This window comes from Pteropus vampyrus, unplaced genomic scaffold, assembly GCF_000151845.1.
Source record: "Pteropus vampyrus isolate Shadow unplaced genomic scaffold, Pvam_2.0 Scaffold123, whole genome shotgun sequence".
NCBI classification, from domain to species: domain Eukaryota; kingdom Metazoa; phylum Chordata; class Mammalia; order Chiroptera; family Pteropodidae; genus Pteropus; species Pteropus vampyrus.
Genome location: NW_011888904.1, coordinates 2,053,603 through 2,070,927, shown reverse-complemented (window position 1 = coordinate 2,070,927; position 17,325 = coordinate 2,053,603). Strand labels below are relative to the sequence as shown.

Below are 17,325 nucleotides of genomic sequence, written 5' to 3'. Positions count from 1 at the left end.
GCGTATTTTCCACTTTTCCCACTCTATCTAACCACGTTTGCCTATCTTCATTTATCGGCATTTGTTAGATGGCTTTTCTTTAAATTACACTTCGCAGTCTGATCTGAGACAGGCTCGTATCACAAACGTAACTCCTAGTTTCTCTCTTTGACGTACATATTATCATAGTTAAAGTCCATAGTTAAAACCTGAAGAAGTTTAATATTTCTTTCAATACTAAAGTTGCTGACAACTAGTTGTTGATATATTGATTTCGACTTGATCTGGGGGATAGAAGGGAGAGTGCAGACGGTTGTGCCTGTGCCTCCTCTTGCTCGTATCCCTAAGTCCAATGCCACTATGTAAAGTGCATTTATTTTCCCTTCTCCTGGGCCTTGGTCTCCATGTCTGTAAGATGAAGGTGTTCGGTATCAGTGGTTCGGTATCACCACCACCGCCACCACCATCACCACTGGCACCATAACTGAGTGACACAGGAAGATGGACAGGCAGGCCAACATCCGCAATTTCCCCACTGCTCGTCACCTCCATGGTGATCACTGAAGTCCACGCTAACAACATCTCTTGCCTAGACTGGGGCAACTGCCTCCTAGCTGGTCTTGCTGCTTCCACTTCACCTCCAAGAATTTATTCTCCACATCACAGTTAGGGTGATCCTTTCATATCACAAACCCTATCACATCATTCCTCTGCCTAAAACCTTCTAAGGGCTTCCTGACTAACTCAAACAAAAGGCCAAAGTTTTCATAGGGGCCAAAAGGGCCCTACACAATTTGCACCCCACTTCTCTGGCCTCAATTTCTCCTTCCCTTTTCTTTCACTCACTCTACTCCACCCAGGTCAGCCTCCCTGTGTTCCCTGGAACATTCCAGAGACAGCCTTACATTAGGGCTTTTTTACTTGTCATTCTTTTTACGTGAGAAGTCCTTGCTCAGTGCTTCTCCTTCTTCAGGTATTTGTTCAAATGTCACCTTCTCAGTAAGGCCTTCCCTGGCCACCCTATTCAAAATCAGAACTGCTATTCCAGCTGCCCAGTACTCCCTACACCCCTTTCCAGCCTTAGTTTACTCCTTAGCACTCAGAGCCATCACCAAATACTCTTCTTTATTTAAGGTCTGTCTCGCCAACTTGGATATAAGCTCTGTGAAAGCACGGATTTATAAGGGTCTTTTTTTCACTGATGAATCTCTAGCACCTAGCCCACAAGAGCTCAAAAAACATTGAATGAATGAGAAATTCTCCATTTACCTTATATCATTTTTTCTCCTACTCACTAAAATACATGCATGTTAGCTATTAAAGAAATAATCTTTAATTTATTTAAAAATTATTTGCAAAGTTTAATGATGGTTATAAACTGACTGAGACAGCCAATTATGTCACCAAGCTGTGGTTGAGAAATGTCAGGTAGATTATTTCTGGGCCTTTCCACTCTGAGCCAGTATTCTCAGGAGGAGGTCCAGATGAGGGCCACAGTGTCACTGCAAGGAGCTCACATATCATGGTGAGCAGTGAGCACTGCTTGAATACTTGTGTCTCATACTTATATACATTCTTGTTTTTCAGTGTGCAGATACTGTTGGGATTCACAAACACAAATTGATATAGAATTCATAACAGCTTTTGGTAGTTATATATTTTATCAAGCAGTGGACACTATGAGTATGACTACTAGCGTGTGAGGTTTCACAAAGCTTTTAAAAAGCTAACAACAACAAAAAGGACCTTATACTTGAGAAGACTGGGAAGCAGTGCTTGACGATAGGGCTGCAATCTGAATTAAGTACCCCTCCACACCCTCCCATCAGATGCCTTTTTAAAAATATGCTATTTTCATGGAATACTGTAAGTCTCTTTGCAAACAACTGTTTTGGAGAGATGGGCAGTCCCTTAAATTGTAAGACTGAGGATCTCAAAGTTGGTGAGAAGCAGCTGAGCTCAGTAAAACTTGTTCATATGTACGTCTTGTTCTGATGCCTGTCGATTTCTTCCAGTCTGGTTTACAATTTCTATATTAGCTTTATCACCTTAGGCATTAAACAAAAAGAAAGGTATAACTAAAGCTTTAAAAAAAATCATTATTTTCTCATCTACTATATTGCTTCAAAAATACTCTAATTTTTGTTAATTCCTTGATTATCATGGCATATTTTGAGATTTCCTGAAGATGGCAATTACACTCAAGAACTTTTATAAAAAGTACAGTATATATAAGAATACTTTCCTCTAAATATAAAAGCCAAGTTTACCAACTTGGATGTCATCCATCCATTAGAAACAAAAAGGAAGCTTATCATGGGAATTTCAACACTCGGTTTCTCAATGGTAATCTTTCAGGTATCTCCTCCAAAAAAATTAAGTTTGGAAGTTTCTCTAAAGTGGCATCCCAAACTTTTAAAGTTGCCATTTTGATCTTTCAAATCTCTTTCCCCCTTACTTCTATTATCTAAAAGTGTGATAAATACAATTTAGAATTTAAGAGAATCCAAATTACTTTTATTCTGAGAACGTTATGCAAGTGCTGGTGGACCACAGGTTAGGCTAGGCTGGCAGAAGTGAGGTTGCCAGCTCTGTTTCAGACCACAGGTTCTCAGGTTAAAATTCTTAAGGGTTTCCCTAGACAAGAAAGGGGCTTAAGGGTGCTGTTTGAGCTGAATAAGAATTCTAAACAGCAGAGTACAGTGGAGGTGGGTCTGGAGAATTATTTAATCAGAGTATTTTTTTATTTCAAAAACTGACCAAGGTCAGCTAGCAAAGGCTATAGGTAAGGAGGAAGAAATTGGCTGCAACAGATCACAATGTATTGCACTTGACTTTAACTTCCTCTCACTACTTTTCTTCCTTTTTTCTTTGCCTCTCTTTCTGAATGGAAAGTAGTGTTATGTGGGCTTACCACAAAGTTAATAAAAAACATTTTCCTAGAAGCATGGTGTAGATGGGAAACCACTTTTGAATATGTGAATTAAATGGCTAAGCTTACAATGATATAAGCATTGATGTACTGGAGAAATTTTTAGTATAGCGTTAAATTTGAAATATCAGAATTTTCCCAGACTTTCTTACTTAACTCATTAACATACTTCTGATCTGGCAAGCTCGGTAAGAAAGCCACCCAGATCTCTCAACTGAACAGTAGGCAAAATGTCACTTACTGTTTTGGCAAAAGGTCTCGCAGCAGAAATTCCTTGCCAGACTGTAATCCCACAATGTCCCCTGACTCTGCATGGCTTAGGAAAGCAGCACAGGACCGTGGGCCCAACCTCAACATGGGAAGCTGAGAGACGTACGGAATGATAGTGGGCACTTTCTTACCATCTCAAAACTCTTCATTTAAAACTGAGAAAACTGAGGCCTGGAGTAGATATTCCAGGTCTCACATATTTTTATGGCCATAACCACAAGGACCCAGGTCTTCTGGATCCCAAACTTAGAGCTTCCTTTCAGACAGCTGCTCCAAATGTATAGAACAGGCTTCTGAGAGTAAATTTGGATTTATTGACAGCAACCCTGGGGTATACTTAGCAACTAGCCCTTAAAGTAGCATGAAACAGGAATCTGCCACATTCTGATTGAAGGGTGTGGCAACCAGATCCAAAAGAATTGCCAACTGTTGCAAAAATTCAGTGGTGGCAAGTGACACCTTTTATCCTTTCATTCTGTCCCTTTTCTCTTTGCTGCACGATTTATCAAGAGTACTCCCAAAGTGCTAGTAATGTACAAGAAGTGGGGCAAGGAGTAGGGGGAAGTAATGACAACCTTTAGGAAAGCAAGGTTTGAACAATTTCAACAGCCTAAAAAATTCTCACATGCAAAATTGTATTTTGGAAATTCACAGCTTTTATCTTTAATATACCTGAAAATGGTCCCAAGAAAATTTTATTCTGAAGAAACTGGTTTTGGTGTCATTTAGATACATGCCTCTACCACTGATTGATTCTCCCTGGCTCAACATTTAATCTGCCTCCTGTTGCTTGAGCTTCCTCTCTACTGGTGCCCAAAGACATTTAGCCAAGCTGGTCTGGCTCTCACCTATGCTTTCTTGTCTCTTAAGTTTCTCTTTTCTCAACTATTTCCAACTATACTATTTGACTCATCTTCCTCATTGTATTTATGTTGAGTTGTATAATTTGAGTTGCAGACTGCCACTAAACCCCCAAAATAAATCTGAAGAATTATTTGGGTAAATTGAAATCAACAAGTAATCTCTCCTACCTTCTTTAGTCAGCTACTCAACTTTCATTATCTCCTCAGGGCATATACTCTGTTCACTTGCTGCCCTTGTCTTTGAAGATATGATTTTAGCAACAAGCCGAGCCCCTAAAGTCCAGAACGTAGGTGCAGAAAAGATTTTAGACATCACCTAGTCTAGCTCAAGCCCCTCATTTTTACAAATCAATACACCGAGCCTAAGAGAAGGAAGGCTTTTATCTAAGACCCATCCACATGATTTCTCATCTTGCAACAGTTTAACATGTTATCTTTTCTCTCCAATTATCTACTTGTTACCACCTCCCAAATTACTCCTTGACCAACTCTTTTTAAAAAGAAAGAGCAATTAATACCTTCAGATGGTGATATACTTTTTGAGGGTACCTTCAGGAAGCAGTTTTCTTTTTACTATTATGATTTCAAACTCCAAATTATGCACACTTTACTAACTACATACTATGAATATGAAAGCAGGGCTTTCCGTAAATCTATATACTAGAGGTGACAAAGTAGCTTAGAAGTGTGGATCTTAATCCTAGTTCTACTACTAATTAGCTGTGACCCTGTGAGCAAGTCACTTCAGGTCTCTTTTCATATGGAAGATAAGGAAGGTGAACAAGATCCATGTTTCTCAACTTTCCTTGGAGTCCTTTGAGTTTTGAAATGGGGTCCAAAGGTCTAATGGGAACCATGGGTTCGCTTTCTCCTGACAAAGCTGCATGATTAAAATATTGAATTCGTTTTGGAGTTACACTGGGTATCTTGTGCTGATCAGAAGCTCTAATTGGCAAATATACAGATCTTCAGCTAAAAATGACAAAATAAATTACTTTTAAATAGCTTGTTTGAAAGATTTTAAAAAATTTTTTTAATTGGCCCAATAGGGGAAATAATGAAAAGAATGAAGCTTTTAAAAGCACAAATGTGGGAGGGCTGAGAAAGTACATTTTCCATAAAGAAGGAAAAACGAATTCACACAAATATGAAATTAGATTTCACTCCAAGCACCAAGACGTTTCAGTCCTTGTATTTATCTGCTGACCCTGAAAGCGCCCAGAGGCAAAGGACTCACACTAGGTCAAATCTCAGTTCTTGAAAATGGCACTTGATCAAACATAGAGTAGGCACTTAGAGTTGGATGATAAAGTGTTTTTCCTTTACATTTATATTAAGTCTCCGACGAGATTCTGTTGCACGGAAAACTTAAAAAAGAGGTCCTTCAAGGAGTTTACATCTTTTGGTACAAAATACAATAGTTCATTCAGCTATGTTCAACCAGCACACTTAAAAAGGGCATTAGCAGGGATTACATTTCATTTCTAATCTACAGGGACTGTAATCTGAAGTCGCCGACTGCTGCCTCGTTTAACTAGCAAAGAGGGAGGTTATGTGCCACCAAAGAGCTCTGGCCTGGCCACAGGAGATGTGGGTTCTAATCCAGTTGGTCCCAGGAACAATTTCCTGTACCCAGCACAGTATTTTGCATGTAACTGATGCTCAATGAATGTCAGTTGAATGGAATTGCAAAAATCTCCACCATGTGCCACTTTATATTGCACAGAGAACTTAAGGCAGGAAGGAGCCTCTAAGAAACTGAAATCCAATTATGTAAATTATGGGAAGTTTGGTGGAAGGAAGAGAGTTAACATTTTCTGACTAGTATTATAAGCCAAAGGATTTACTGTAGTTATCTCACAAACGCCTTGCAGATTAAGTTAAATATTTCCATTTGATACATAGAAAACCAGGCTCTAAGAAAGTATGTAATCTGTTCAAGATCACAGTAAGAGGAGAAGCCCAGATTCCAAACTCAGGTCTGCAAAGCCCATACAATTTGCCTTATGCAACATTTACACATGAAGACAGCCTAAGATACGTTGGGGACTTGGGGCTAAGTTTCACTTTCTTCATTAAGTTGGTGCATATCACCAGGCAGTACACTTTTCTGCAATTTATCCACCTGCACCATGGGAATGCTGGGGTAAGTGACTAGATAAGTGGTTTTGTTTTGTTTTGTTTTGTAGGGCAGTTACGGAATCTTTTTGGACCAGAGCTTTCTTCTAATATAGGCATTTCCTTCTCCTGCTCTTTGAAATTATTTGAGAGTGATACCCTTGGTTGTTAATGGAAATATACCTCTCAAGAGGATCAGAGCAGAAAAGCTGAGCGGGCTCCAAGGCCCCTCCCATTAAGTTGAGGCTTAGAACTTGACCCTGTTAGATCCCTGGTGAAAGTTAAGAGACAACTCATTCATGGATTCAATGTTTCTTTCAGAGCTTGCAGCTCTGTTCCCACCCGGTGCTCGCGGTTTGAAAGGAATAGATGGTTTTGTGTCCCGCGTTACTTGAGCGGCCTGCATGGGCTGGTCCACGGAGAGAAGTGGGTGCGTTTATGGTACATAAAGCTCCTGGAGTAAAATATGAGAGTTCAAACAGCCTGGGGCTCCGGGCAGGCGACTGTGGCCAGTCCGCCGGTACCGGGAACCACTTCCTGGTCAGCATCTCCCGCCCCTTGTCCACACCCCCATTGCTGCATTTCCCCCGCTGCACTGAGTTTCCCAGGCAGCAAGACTGTCTGTCCAACTCCGGGGTGAACGTCCAGCCCAGCCCCGAGTGGGATCCCATCAGAGATTTAAAACACAACGCTCTGGAACTCCAACTCCCCGGCGCCCTGCCCGGTTTCCGGGGGTCGGGACTGCGGCATCCCCTGCGGCTGCAGGAGGGAGGCCCCGGGCCCGTTCGAGCGCTTCCCGGGCCACTGTTCCGCTGGAGACACAGGTGCGTCGCTCCCGCCCGAAACCCTGTCGGATTTCGCCCGGCACCTGTCGCGTTGGCAGCGGCAGGACCTGCGCTCACCTCGTTCCGGGGGCCCACGGCCAGTCCCCGCGTCTCTGGGCCCAGCTCCCGCTGCCGTCTCCGCCTGAGCCACAGCCGCGGCCGCCGCCCACTTTCGGTTTCCCCGCACGGCCGAAGCCGCCGCCGCAGCTCGGGAATCACCTCAAGCCCCCGCCCCGCCCTGCTCGGCCCCGCCCCGCTACGCCCCGCCCCGAGGGCAGCCCGGCCTCGGCTCTGCGCACGCGCGGGCAGCCCGGCCTCGTCGACCCACGCCGGCGTCCGCGCGTGGGAAGGAAAACCGACGCCGCCTAGCGGTTTCTGCGCGTGCCCACGCACGGGCCGACGGCGAAGACGGCTGTGGAGTGGGCGCAGGAGCGCCTCCTCGTGGATAACGCAAGTACGGGCGGACCGGGCGGGCCCGGGACCCAGCAGACCTCACCAGTACTTACGCGCTCCTGCTATTGCGTTCCTCCTCCCGCTCGTCAGGCGTTTCATTCAACCCTTGCTCACTTTTTATTCTGCTAGACATCCACCTGGTCCACTCATTTCCTTCAGGTCTTTTCTCAAGCATCACCCCTTCCAGGAGAGTGGCCAAACTCCCAAAAACGTCGGTCTCCTTTCCTCATAATCCCTGTCTCGCTTCTCAGCTTTATCTCTTCTTAGCACCTATCTAGCACACTGGATGTGTTTTATCTTTTCATGTCCACTATCCTCCTCAAATTAAAGCTCTGTGAACACAGGGATCTTTGTCTTGTTCCTCAGTGTATTTCCAGAGCCTAGGATAGTGCCTGGCACGTGATAAGCATGACAAATATTTGTCAGATTCATTCTCCCTAAAATTATTGAACATTTAATATTTATTCATTTATTTTTTCTGCACATAAATTCTAACAGCATTTATTGAGCATATTGATTTATATTCCTTAAGCCAATATTGAATACTTCTCTGCATTCATTCTATACGCATTTACTGAGGGCCTGCTGTTTGTTTAAGCAATATATTTTTTACAACTTTATTGAGGTATAATTGATATACTGTAAGCTACACATGTTTAAAATGTACAATTTTATGTTTTGACATATATATACAGCTGTGAAACTGTCATTGCCATAAAAACCATGAACATATTCACCCCAAAAAGTTTCCTCGTGCCTTTTATAATCCTTATCTCTCGTGCCTCTCTGTCTCCCCCTCTCAACCACGAATTTACTTTCTGTCACTATAGAATTTTTATAGAATTTTATCTAAATGAACTCATAGTATGTGCTGTCCTTTTGGAGTGGGGGAGTCTAACTTCTTTCACTCACATAAGTCTGTTGAGATTCATCTGTATTGTTTGTGCCAATAGTTCATGTCTTTTTATTTTGAGTAGTATTCCATTGTATGGATGTACTAAACCTACCATATGACACAGCAATTCCATTCCCAGGATTTACCCAAGAGAAATGAAAGCATATGTCCACCCAAAGACCTGGACAAGAATATAAATAGCAGCTTTGTTTATAATAGCCAAAAATGGAAACACTAACGTCCATCAGAAGGTGAATGGACAATCAACCAGTATATATTGAACACCTGCTGTTAAATAACAAACTTTCATGGAGTGCCTGCTGTGTTAAGGAATAAGCCTGTGCTTGAAGAGCTTTGATTCAGTGAAAAGATCTAGTAGGTTTGAAGTAGATCATGGAAGCTCTGATAACCCATGCTCAGGAGTTTGGACTTTTTCACAAAGGCAGTGGGGAACTGTTCAAAGCCTTCTTTGAACACAGTTCTCTTTTATACTTCCACATCTAGTCTCCGAGTCTGCCCAAATGTCTCTCCCTGGCACTTCGATCCTGCTGCTGTATTTCAGTCTATTTCAGAGCTTTTTCTCTCTTCTTTCCCCTCCAATCTGCTGCAAACACTGCAGTGGATTTAATATACCTAAAATACAACTAGACCCAATTTGGACTCTGCAATGCTCATAACATCCTTTGGCTCCATCTTTAAGGTGGGAAAGATGTAAAAAGCTACTCCCATTTGAAAGAATGCCAGTGAATCAGGAAATTGGGAGTAACTCCGGAGTCCGATGTGCAAAATAAATCATAGATCAATGTGAGTTGACCCCAAGTCTAAGATCCTTTATCCTTGCAGAGGGGTTCCATGTTTAGACTGTCCTATAAAGAAAGTGATGCTTTGCAGCTAGTTTTTTTTTTTAAATCAGTTTTACTGATGAATAGTTTACATATAATGAAAATTTTAAATGTACAGTTTGATGAATTTTCACAAAATATATTCAGTCTTGTGTCCACCACCACAATCAAGATGTAGAACTAGTTGATCATTTTAAAGTTTCCCTGTGCCCCTTTACAGTTCGTTTCCTCCCCTACATCCAGCCCCTGGCAACCACTGATTTCTGTCACTGTAGCTTTGCCTTTTCTAGAATGTCATGTAAATAGAATAATATAGTATGTATTCTTTTTTGTCTATTTTCTTTCATTTAGCATAGTGCTTTTGGGAGTCACACATATTGTCACATATATCAGTAGTCTGTTCCTTTTTATTGCTGAGTAGGATGCCATCATATGCATCATGGATATATTGCAATATATATTGTTTATCCATTCACATTCGATACACATTTGCATTGTTTCCAGTTTGGGGCTATTATGAATAAAGCTGCTATAAATAGTCACATACAGGTCTTTGTGTGGTCCTATGTTTTTCCTGCATAAAGGCTTGGGAGTAGAATTGCTGGTTGTAGGATAAATGCATGTGTAACTTTATAAGAACTGTCAAACTGTTTTTCTAAAGTGGCTGCACCATTTTGAACTCCTCCTCTCACCCCCTAGCAATGTATGAGAGTTCCAGTTATTCCAAACTCTCTACTACTTGCCGGTCTTTTTAATTTTAGGCATTCTGGTGGATATATAGAAATATCACATTGAGGTTTAAATTTGCATTGCCCATGACTAATGATATTGAGTATTTTTTCATGTTTATTGACCCTTCATATATGTTCCTGGGTAAAGTGTCCATTCTAGGTAGATTTTTAACTAAGACATATCGGGAGGTTCTCAGAAGTCCCTGAGTAGCTGACATGGCAAGGACAGGTTGGGAAGTTGTGTTTGTTTTCTCTGGGGATGGTCCAAGGCCCAAAGAATTCAAGAATTAACTGCCATGCCCTGGATATAATTGGATTTCAAGAGAATTAAGGGACACCGGAGATGACACCAATTGGTTACTCTTTAGGCACAATGGTTCTTACCTTTTTGGAGAGAGGAGGTCAAAATATGTGAAAGTAATGAATAGATACAAAATTCGGCATATGATTTCAGAGAAGGTTTTGCACCCCCTTTCCATGATAACCTCTCTTGGAATGCACATCAAGGCCTAGGTGTGAGGAAGGAAGATGGATTTGTTGCCAGCTTATCGTGGGCTGAGAAAGGTGAAAATATTTCAGGTGTGAAACCTCCATCTAAAGCCCTTCATGCATTTTTGTCCACACCTAGGGAGTCTTGTTCATTTGGAGAGAGCCACGTTGGACACAAACACCAAAACACCTGTACAAGACAGGACCAAAGCCGTTGGCTGAGTTGAATTTCTGTCCCTTCCTCCCTTCTCTCAGCTCAGCAAGTACCATTTAGAATGAAAGGGAGACAGCGACCATGTTCCAAGACCTTATTTGTTCCTCACCTTGTTTTTATTTCACCTGATGGATTTTTTTTTGGTGTTTGCAGTATAGCCCAAGAAAGAGAAACTCCTCATCCTCCCTCTCACAGCCTCTCAGGCTTCACAGCTGCCAGAAGCAGCTTTATCAATGTCTCTTCCACCCTCCAAAATTTAGAGGGCCAATTTTAGACACCTCTGCTTGCCCTGAGGTCGCTCACCTTTGGTTGCCCTGAACTCATGTTTCTTTTCTATACTGTCTTCACAAAGAAAACCAAAACCACGACTCTCATTTCTATCACCTATGTACTACCAAATTAGCTGTAGGGACTTGGCTGTGGCATTATTCGGTGTCTTGAGTGATTCCTTCCTGGGAAATCTTCCCTGAAGCTCCCACCTGAAAGCGATTCCTCTTTTAGCTGAGCTCCCAGAGCACCTGACTTGTTCCTCCAACATTTTTACAACGGAGGAGAATGTAGGAAGCGACTCCATGTCTCATCTTCACTGTGACTCTGTAAAAGAGTTTAGATTTCATTCGTCTTTTTTCTCTGAGTTATTTAATTGAACATAATTTCAGCAATAATAATTTTAACTCCTTTTTGAAGCTAAACAACACGTTCAGAGTTATATGTGTGGCTGACACTCAGCCTCGCAGTACTTTGGCTTACCTAAGGGAAAACAGATCCATGACAAAAGGGATCTTTGGACAGAGCCACTTTTGGTTAATCATTAACATCATGATCACTCCCTCTTCCATCAGCTACTGCCTCACGAAAAAAAATGCAGAGAAATTTCTAGACAATTGCATTTGTTTTAACTGAGTAAGGAGAAAAAAAACCAAACCAAACAAAACAAAAAACAAAAGGGAGAGAGTGCCGGAGCCCTGCTAAAATCCAGGCCGCGGTACCGCTAAGGATATGCTGATCCAGCAAAACTCCCTAATCTGCCCACAAAGGCCTCCAAGGTGAGTCAGCTGAAAGGGGCTAATCCCCAGAAGAGACTGATCCCTAAAGCTGTAGCGTCCACACAGCCACAGAACCCTGGAAAACTGGGTTTAACAAAAGCTTAAAGCGATATTGTGTAGAGAGAGGTCATGGAAGCAAGAGGGGAGGGTCTTGGCTAAGAGATCGCCTCTGCCCCCTCTCGAGTTGTGGGTCATTCACACAGCTCAGCCCTGGACAGGGCCCGGATATCGGGACGATCCCAAGGATGCAGATATTGAGTTGTCAGCAAGTTACGGGCCCAGTTGTGGGGTAACTGGGCATGGAGGTGGGGTAACTAATACTTTAAGCAAGGCAACCAACCACTATTACTGATTCCATAATAGTCGACTAGCTGGTACAAAAATTATACTAAACTAGAGGCTGGGGTGAGGGAAGGAAAAGGCGGTGAGAAGAAACCACATAAGTATATGGCAGCAACCTCATGAGTCATTAACAGAGAGAAAACATGTGAAAATATAAACTGATGCAAAGCCAAAATGCCAGCCGTATGAAAGAAACAGGAGTTCGTGATGTTGAGGAACGAATGTGAGCAGCCTGTCCAAGTGGCACAGAAAGCTACTAACAAGTGAGACCAGGTATGATCGGGCCACTCAGCAACCAAATGAAAAAGAGAAAGGGAGATAGCAGGATGGAGGTTTCCAAGGGGGAAATGATCTGAGTCCCAAGGGATTAAAGAAAGAGGCCCTTAGGAAAATGAAGGAGGCTTAGTTTTCTAAAATGCTGTAATTTGGTCAGGCAAGTTGCCAGGCAGATACCCAATCAACAGTAGGTTAAGTCTTTGGTGGTTCTAGGGATTGGTGCATAGTTGCAGTTATAACCCATATTTTGTTAAATGTAACATATACTCTTTCCCGTAAGTTTTAATTATTTCATTTTCTAAGGTAAAGTACCAAGCATGACTTTTGGAAGTTATTTCCTTTGAAATACTGGTCTCGGTTTTAAGCGAGCCATTGCTTTCACCCGCCATCCCTGTTAACGATGTAAAACTCCTTCTTTCACCCCAGTCTTCCTCACTGGAATGGATGTTCTCATGGGCAGGGCCACATTGTGTCCCAGTCACTGCGTGATGAAGCTACAGTGTTTGGCATAGAACAGAGATGGACGGGTGGGTGAGTGGATGGATGGGTGGGTGGATGAGTAGGTGAATGGATGGATGGATGGATGGATGGATGGATGGATGGATGGATGGATGGATGGTTGGCTGGCTGGCTGGCTGGATAGACGGACGGCTGGGTGGATGGACAGACAGATAGATATATAAGGAAGGAGTCCATACGAAATGAGCCTTTATTTGGGGTAAGTTGAGGATGTCATAAGTACAGGCCCTGGATGGTGTGCACGGAGCTCTTCCAGCTGTCCCTCCAGCACTGAGCCTCCTTTACCAGCAACGTGTTGTCATCATGGATCTTCTTCAGCTCCTCTTCAAATAATACTAAATATTTCTGGGAACAAGGAGGCCACATGAGGAGGGGCTTCTGGACTATGTGCCCTACAGGAGCGGTGTAACCTGCCAGCAGGCAGCTTTAACCCACCCCAGGCACTGGCAAGATTTCCACAAGTCATTTCTCATGTAATTCGCCCAACAGCTCATCAGGCAGGTTCTGTTGTTTTCTTGTTTTATACATGGGGAAACTGAGGCTCAGAGCCTTGCCTGAGGTCACCCAGCTAGAAAGGGGCTGAGCAGGGACTAAAACCCCAGTCTACCGGGCTCTGGACTCTGCGCTCCTTCCTAACCTCTGTCCTGCACTGAGGCGTCCCTGGAACTCAGGCATCCTGGCTTCCTCGGGAGGCTGAGCACTCCAGGCCTTGAGCCCTTACTGAACTCAGCAGGCAGAACTGCCCCCTTCGCCTGGGGCTTGACATGCTGGCCCAGGCCGGCCCTGGGCACACTATAGGTTCTCCCAATACCAGAGTCAGCCTGTCTCTGGGCAAGACAAGGTTTCTCTCTCATGTACCAGGCCCAAAGGTCTACACATCTTCAGGGCTTAGAGGTCCCACAGGTGGCATCTGGGTATAGCCTCTTCTTCAGGTAGGCCCCACGGGTCTCTAACAGGCACTTGGGTTCTAATCCTAGCTCCGCCACTCTGTAGTGGCATAGAAGGGAGCATGTTTCTTTAAGCCTCGGTGTCTTTGTCAGTAACGGGACAATTCTGCCTTCTTCGTGAAATTATTAAGAGGATTCAGTGAGATGCCTCATGTTGAGAACAGAAGCTGCAGTAGGTGCTCAGTAACTGTCAGCTGTTCCATTCATTGCTCCCAGGGCCCCCGTGCCTCTGAGTAACTCTGTCCCCTTGCTCTGATTCAACTATTCCTCCTGAAAGCCTTCTTTCACCCCGCTCCCTAGTCTGGGAGGGGTGTCCCTTGGCTGGGCCCCCATAGCCCTGGGGTTCATGCCATCAGACCCATGCTGTCACTGGCCCTGGACATGACTGTTGGCTCACGTCCACGTGCCTGAGAACATCAACTGCCCTGAGTGTTGACACTGTACTCTGGGGCACCCTGACATGTATTATCTGCTCCACGGGCCAAATGTCAGAGCACCTGTGATGGGAAGATCCCTCCTTCCCCAGCCAGCCAAACTGAGCTGCCCTGCACTCCCTCAGACACGCCCAGCCGAGCCTGTCTCTCCGCTCACCAGGTAGACAGCATCTCGGGCCTCCACGGCTGCCAGGTGGCCCAGGGTTGTTTTGGTGGTGGTGATTGATGATGTTTTCCTGAGGAGGATCTTGTTTTGGATGGTGGCTTCGGTGGGTTTGATTCCGGGCCATTTCCTACAAACAAACATGCATGTAAAAGCCCCAGACTTGACTTCATGCACGTAAAAGCCCCAGACTTGACAGTGCACACACTAACCCTGGCGGGAAGGGTTAGCATTTCTTTAAATGTCTTAATGAAAAGAAAAACCCTTCTGAGCATTTAATGTTAAGCTGCTTCAAGTTATTTTTTGTATTTTCATATTGTTTAAATCGTGTGAATAGACAGTCTTGAGTTCTCCATGAGGAAGGGGAATGTCACACCTCTAATTGCTTCCCTTTTCTGGGCCTTAGTCTCCTCATCAGTTGGCCGCCAGGTGGCAGTCACCAGTTCCTAGTCCCTTTTCCCTGCTGTGCTGTAAAAGCCACCGCTAAGAACTTAGCTGGGCACATCACCATCTTACTTCTTCCAGGGTCACATTCTTAGAACACAAGGACAGGCACCTTGAGAGCTCCCATCACATATGACAGACAGCTGCAGTGGTTCACAGTGCCACCAGTGACCCAGAATGTGCTTCACACTGGGACAGGCCTTCCTTTCTTTGTGGGTCCTTATCACATAAACTAATAGGGGCTAAGCTCTCAGTATGTGCCAGGGGCAGTCCATGTACAATCTCATTTAACTTTCTCTTCATAATGTCATGTGAGGTAGGCTGCCATGCCCATTTCACAGATGAAGAAACTGAGGCTTAGACCATGATGCCTTTCCCAGGGTACCAGGTCAGTTATCCCACTGTACTATCCTCAGCAAATACAGCCATCCATTGTATTCCTCCTGTTCTTGGCTCTCACCTGCTCCCCCGTTCAATCAGGGGCTTCTCACTCTCTTCCTCCAGGGAGAGTCTGGCAAGTTTCCTCCGTATGAGGATTGATGTTTTCTGTTTAGGGGGCTCCATCCCTGGCAGGCAAGAGATAGGTTACTGACCATGGCCTCACCCACGGCCTGAGCTCAAGGGGTCTACTTCGAACCTTACGTTTACAGAAATGAGGGCTCACCTCCCTCCTCCCCACTTGGGAGTCTCCCGTGGGAGGCAGAGCCCCCTCTCACAGAAAAGCTGAATGCACCAGATATGTTGGAGTTCTTATTTTACTATAATATTTATATTGTCTTTGTAATACCAATTTAACAAAACAATATATTTTACTTAATAGTTTAATGGTAAATGGACAACATTTAATAAATGATTTGAGTCTTTGTATAGTTTATAAAAGTAATATGCACATTATAAAAACTTTAAGCATCACTTAACCTGGTAAAATGAAAGACTTCAGAAATCTCTCACAGTCCCAGCCACCAGAGGTGACCACTGTCAACAGGCTGGTTCCTGTCTCTCATACTCTGTCTCTCTCACACAGATTCATTTACACATATGTGAGTACGCATATTTATATCATACGTGTTTTTTTAATAGTATCATAGATAAGTATTGACTGACAACTTGTGTTTTCACATAACAGCATTTCTTCCTGCTGCCTTTCCACACTGGCCCTTACAGACCTCCTGCACCCACATTAACAGCTGCACAGTACTCACTTGTACATCTCGACCACAAAGTATCCATCCAGTCCCCTCTACCTGGTTATTACTGTTGTTTCCAATTCTTTGCAATTTTAGTGCTATTATGAATATGCGTGAAAAATCTTTGAGAAATTGTGCAAGTATTTCTGTTAGGGGAATTCCTAGGGTAATGACTGCTGGGTCAAAGGTGTACACATTCAGACTTTTGACAGGTACTGACAGAGCGTTCTCCAAGAGAGTGGTGTCGATGTTACACTTCTCCAAGGGTCTCTGGCACTTGGGCTTCCTCACATTCTCAGCAGGGCTGGTTACCACTAAGCTTAAAAGCTTAGTGGTAAAAACTGTTGGTGAAAACTGATATCTTAATAACATTTGTTTTCGCATTTTGCATCACTTGTAAAGTCAAGCATCTTTTACATTTACTGCCCCAAGAATTGCTTCTCGTGTTTGTCCATTGTCTCTTTTTACAAATTTGACCTGTTAGAGTTCTTTGTACAACAGGTATATTCGGCCTTCCTCTGCCCTTCAGGTTATTAAGAATATTTTTCCAGTTTGTGGTTGAGCTTTCCATCTTTTAACATTTTTTCCTTTTGTTTTGTTTTGTTTTGTTTTGTTTTGTTTTATTTTGACCACAGAGAAGTGCTAGCCATTTCCTTCATGGTTTCTGGCTCTCATCTCATATTTAAAAAGCTGTCCCTACCCCAAGATTATGAAAATATTTAGTGTTAGAGTTTCATTTTTCACATATAATCTTTGACCCATTTGGGATTTTTTTAAATTTAAAAAGTTACTTTTAATGAAAACAAACAAAAACTCATCAGTCCTCTCAGTGGAGAATCTGTTTTTATTCTGGTGGAATTGGGGGAAAGCAGACCCCTAGGCCCATCAGCCTATGCCTCACTAAACCCCTGGGGCCAGGGTACAAGGCTGGTGGTGCCACTTACTTGCAACCTGGACATCATCGATGGTGACCACTTCATCTAACTGCAGCAGGAACTTCTCGGTGAAGGTGGCCAAGCTGGTAATGAAAAACCGGCCGTACTTCTTGGTAAATTCCTGGAAGAAATTCCTGGTAAATTCCTGGAAGAAAGCCCGGTGTCCAGGGAGAGGAACTTGCCTCCAAAAGCAGGCTGAGGGAGCATATGGAGAGCCAGCAGGCGAGAGAAGACCAAAACCATGTGTCAACTGTGTCCAAGTTAACTGGTATCGAAGATAGGAAATGATTCAGAAATGGCCAAGGGACTATTCACCAAAGAAGCTATAAAACTAGACCTAGATCTTGAAAAACAGTTCTCATTAGTGATTTTATAATTAATTTAGAAATTAAAAAAATACAAGTTAAAACAGCCAATAATGA

The 17,325-nt window shown here is 43.4% G+C and overlaps 2 protein-coding genes across 2 annotated transcripts in view; both read right to left on the bottom strand.

Moving 5' to 3' along the window:
* Positions 1-7,197, bottom strand: part of TDRD7 (tudor domain containing 7) — a 60,538-nt gene extending 53,341 nt beyond the window's left edge. Inside the window, exon 1 of the mRNA XM_023534232.1 lies at positions 7,065-7,197. The gene's annotated coding sequence lies outside the window, so the exon portion shown is untranslated. The remainder of the gene's footprint in view (positions 1-7,064) is intronic.
* Positions 7,198-12,875: 5,678 nt separating this feature from the next.
* The window catches only part of CCDC180 (coiled-coil domain containing 180), a gene marked incomplete at its 5' end in the record, with an annotated part of 58,421 nt that continues 53,971 nt past the window's right edge, over positions 12,876-17,325 (bottom strand). The window contains 4 exon segments of the mRNA XM_023534231.1: positions 12,876-13,138; positions 14,332-14,467; positions 15,242-15,347; positions 16,913-17,024. Coding sequence (XP_023389999.1) covers positions 13,007-13,138; positions 14,332-14,467; positions 15,242-15,347; positions 16,913-17,024 — 486 coding nt within the window.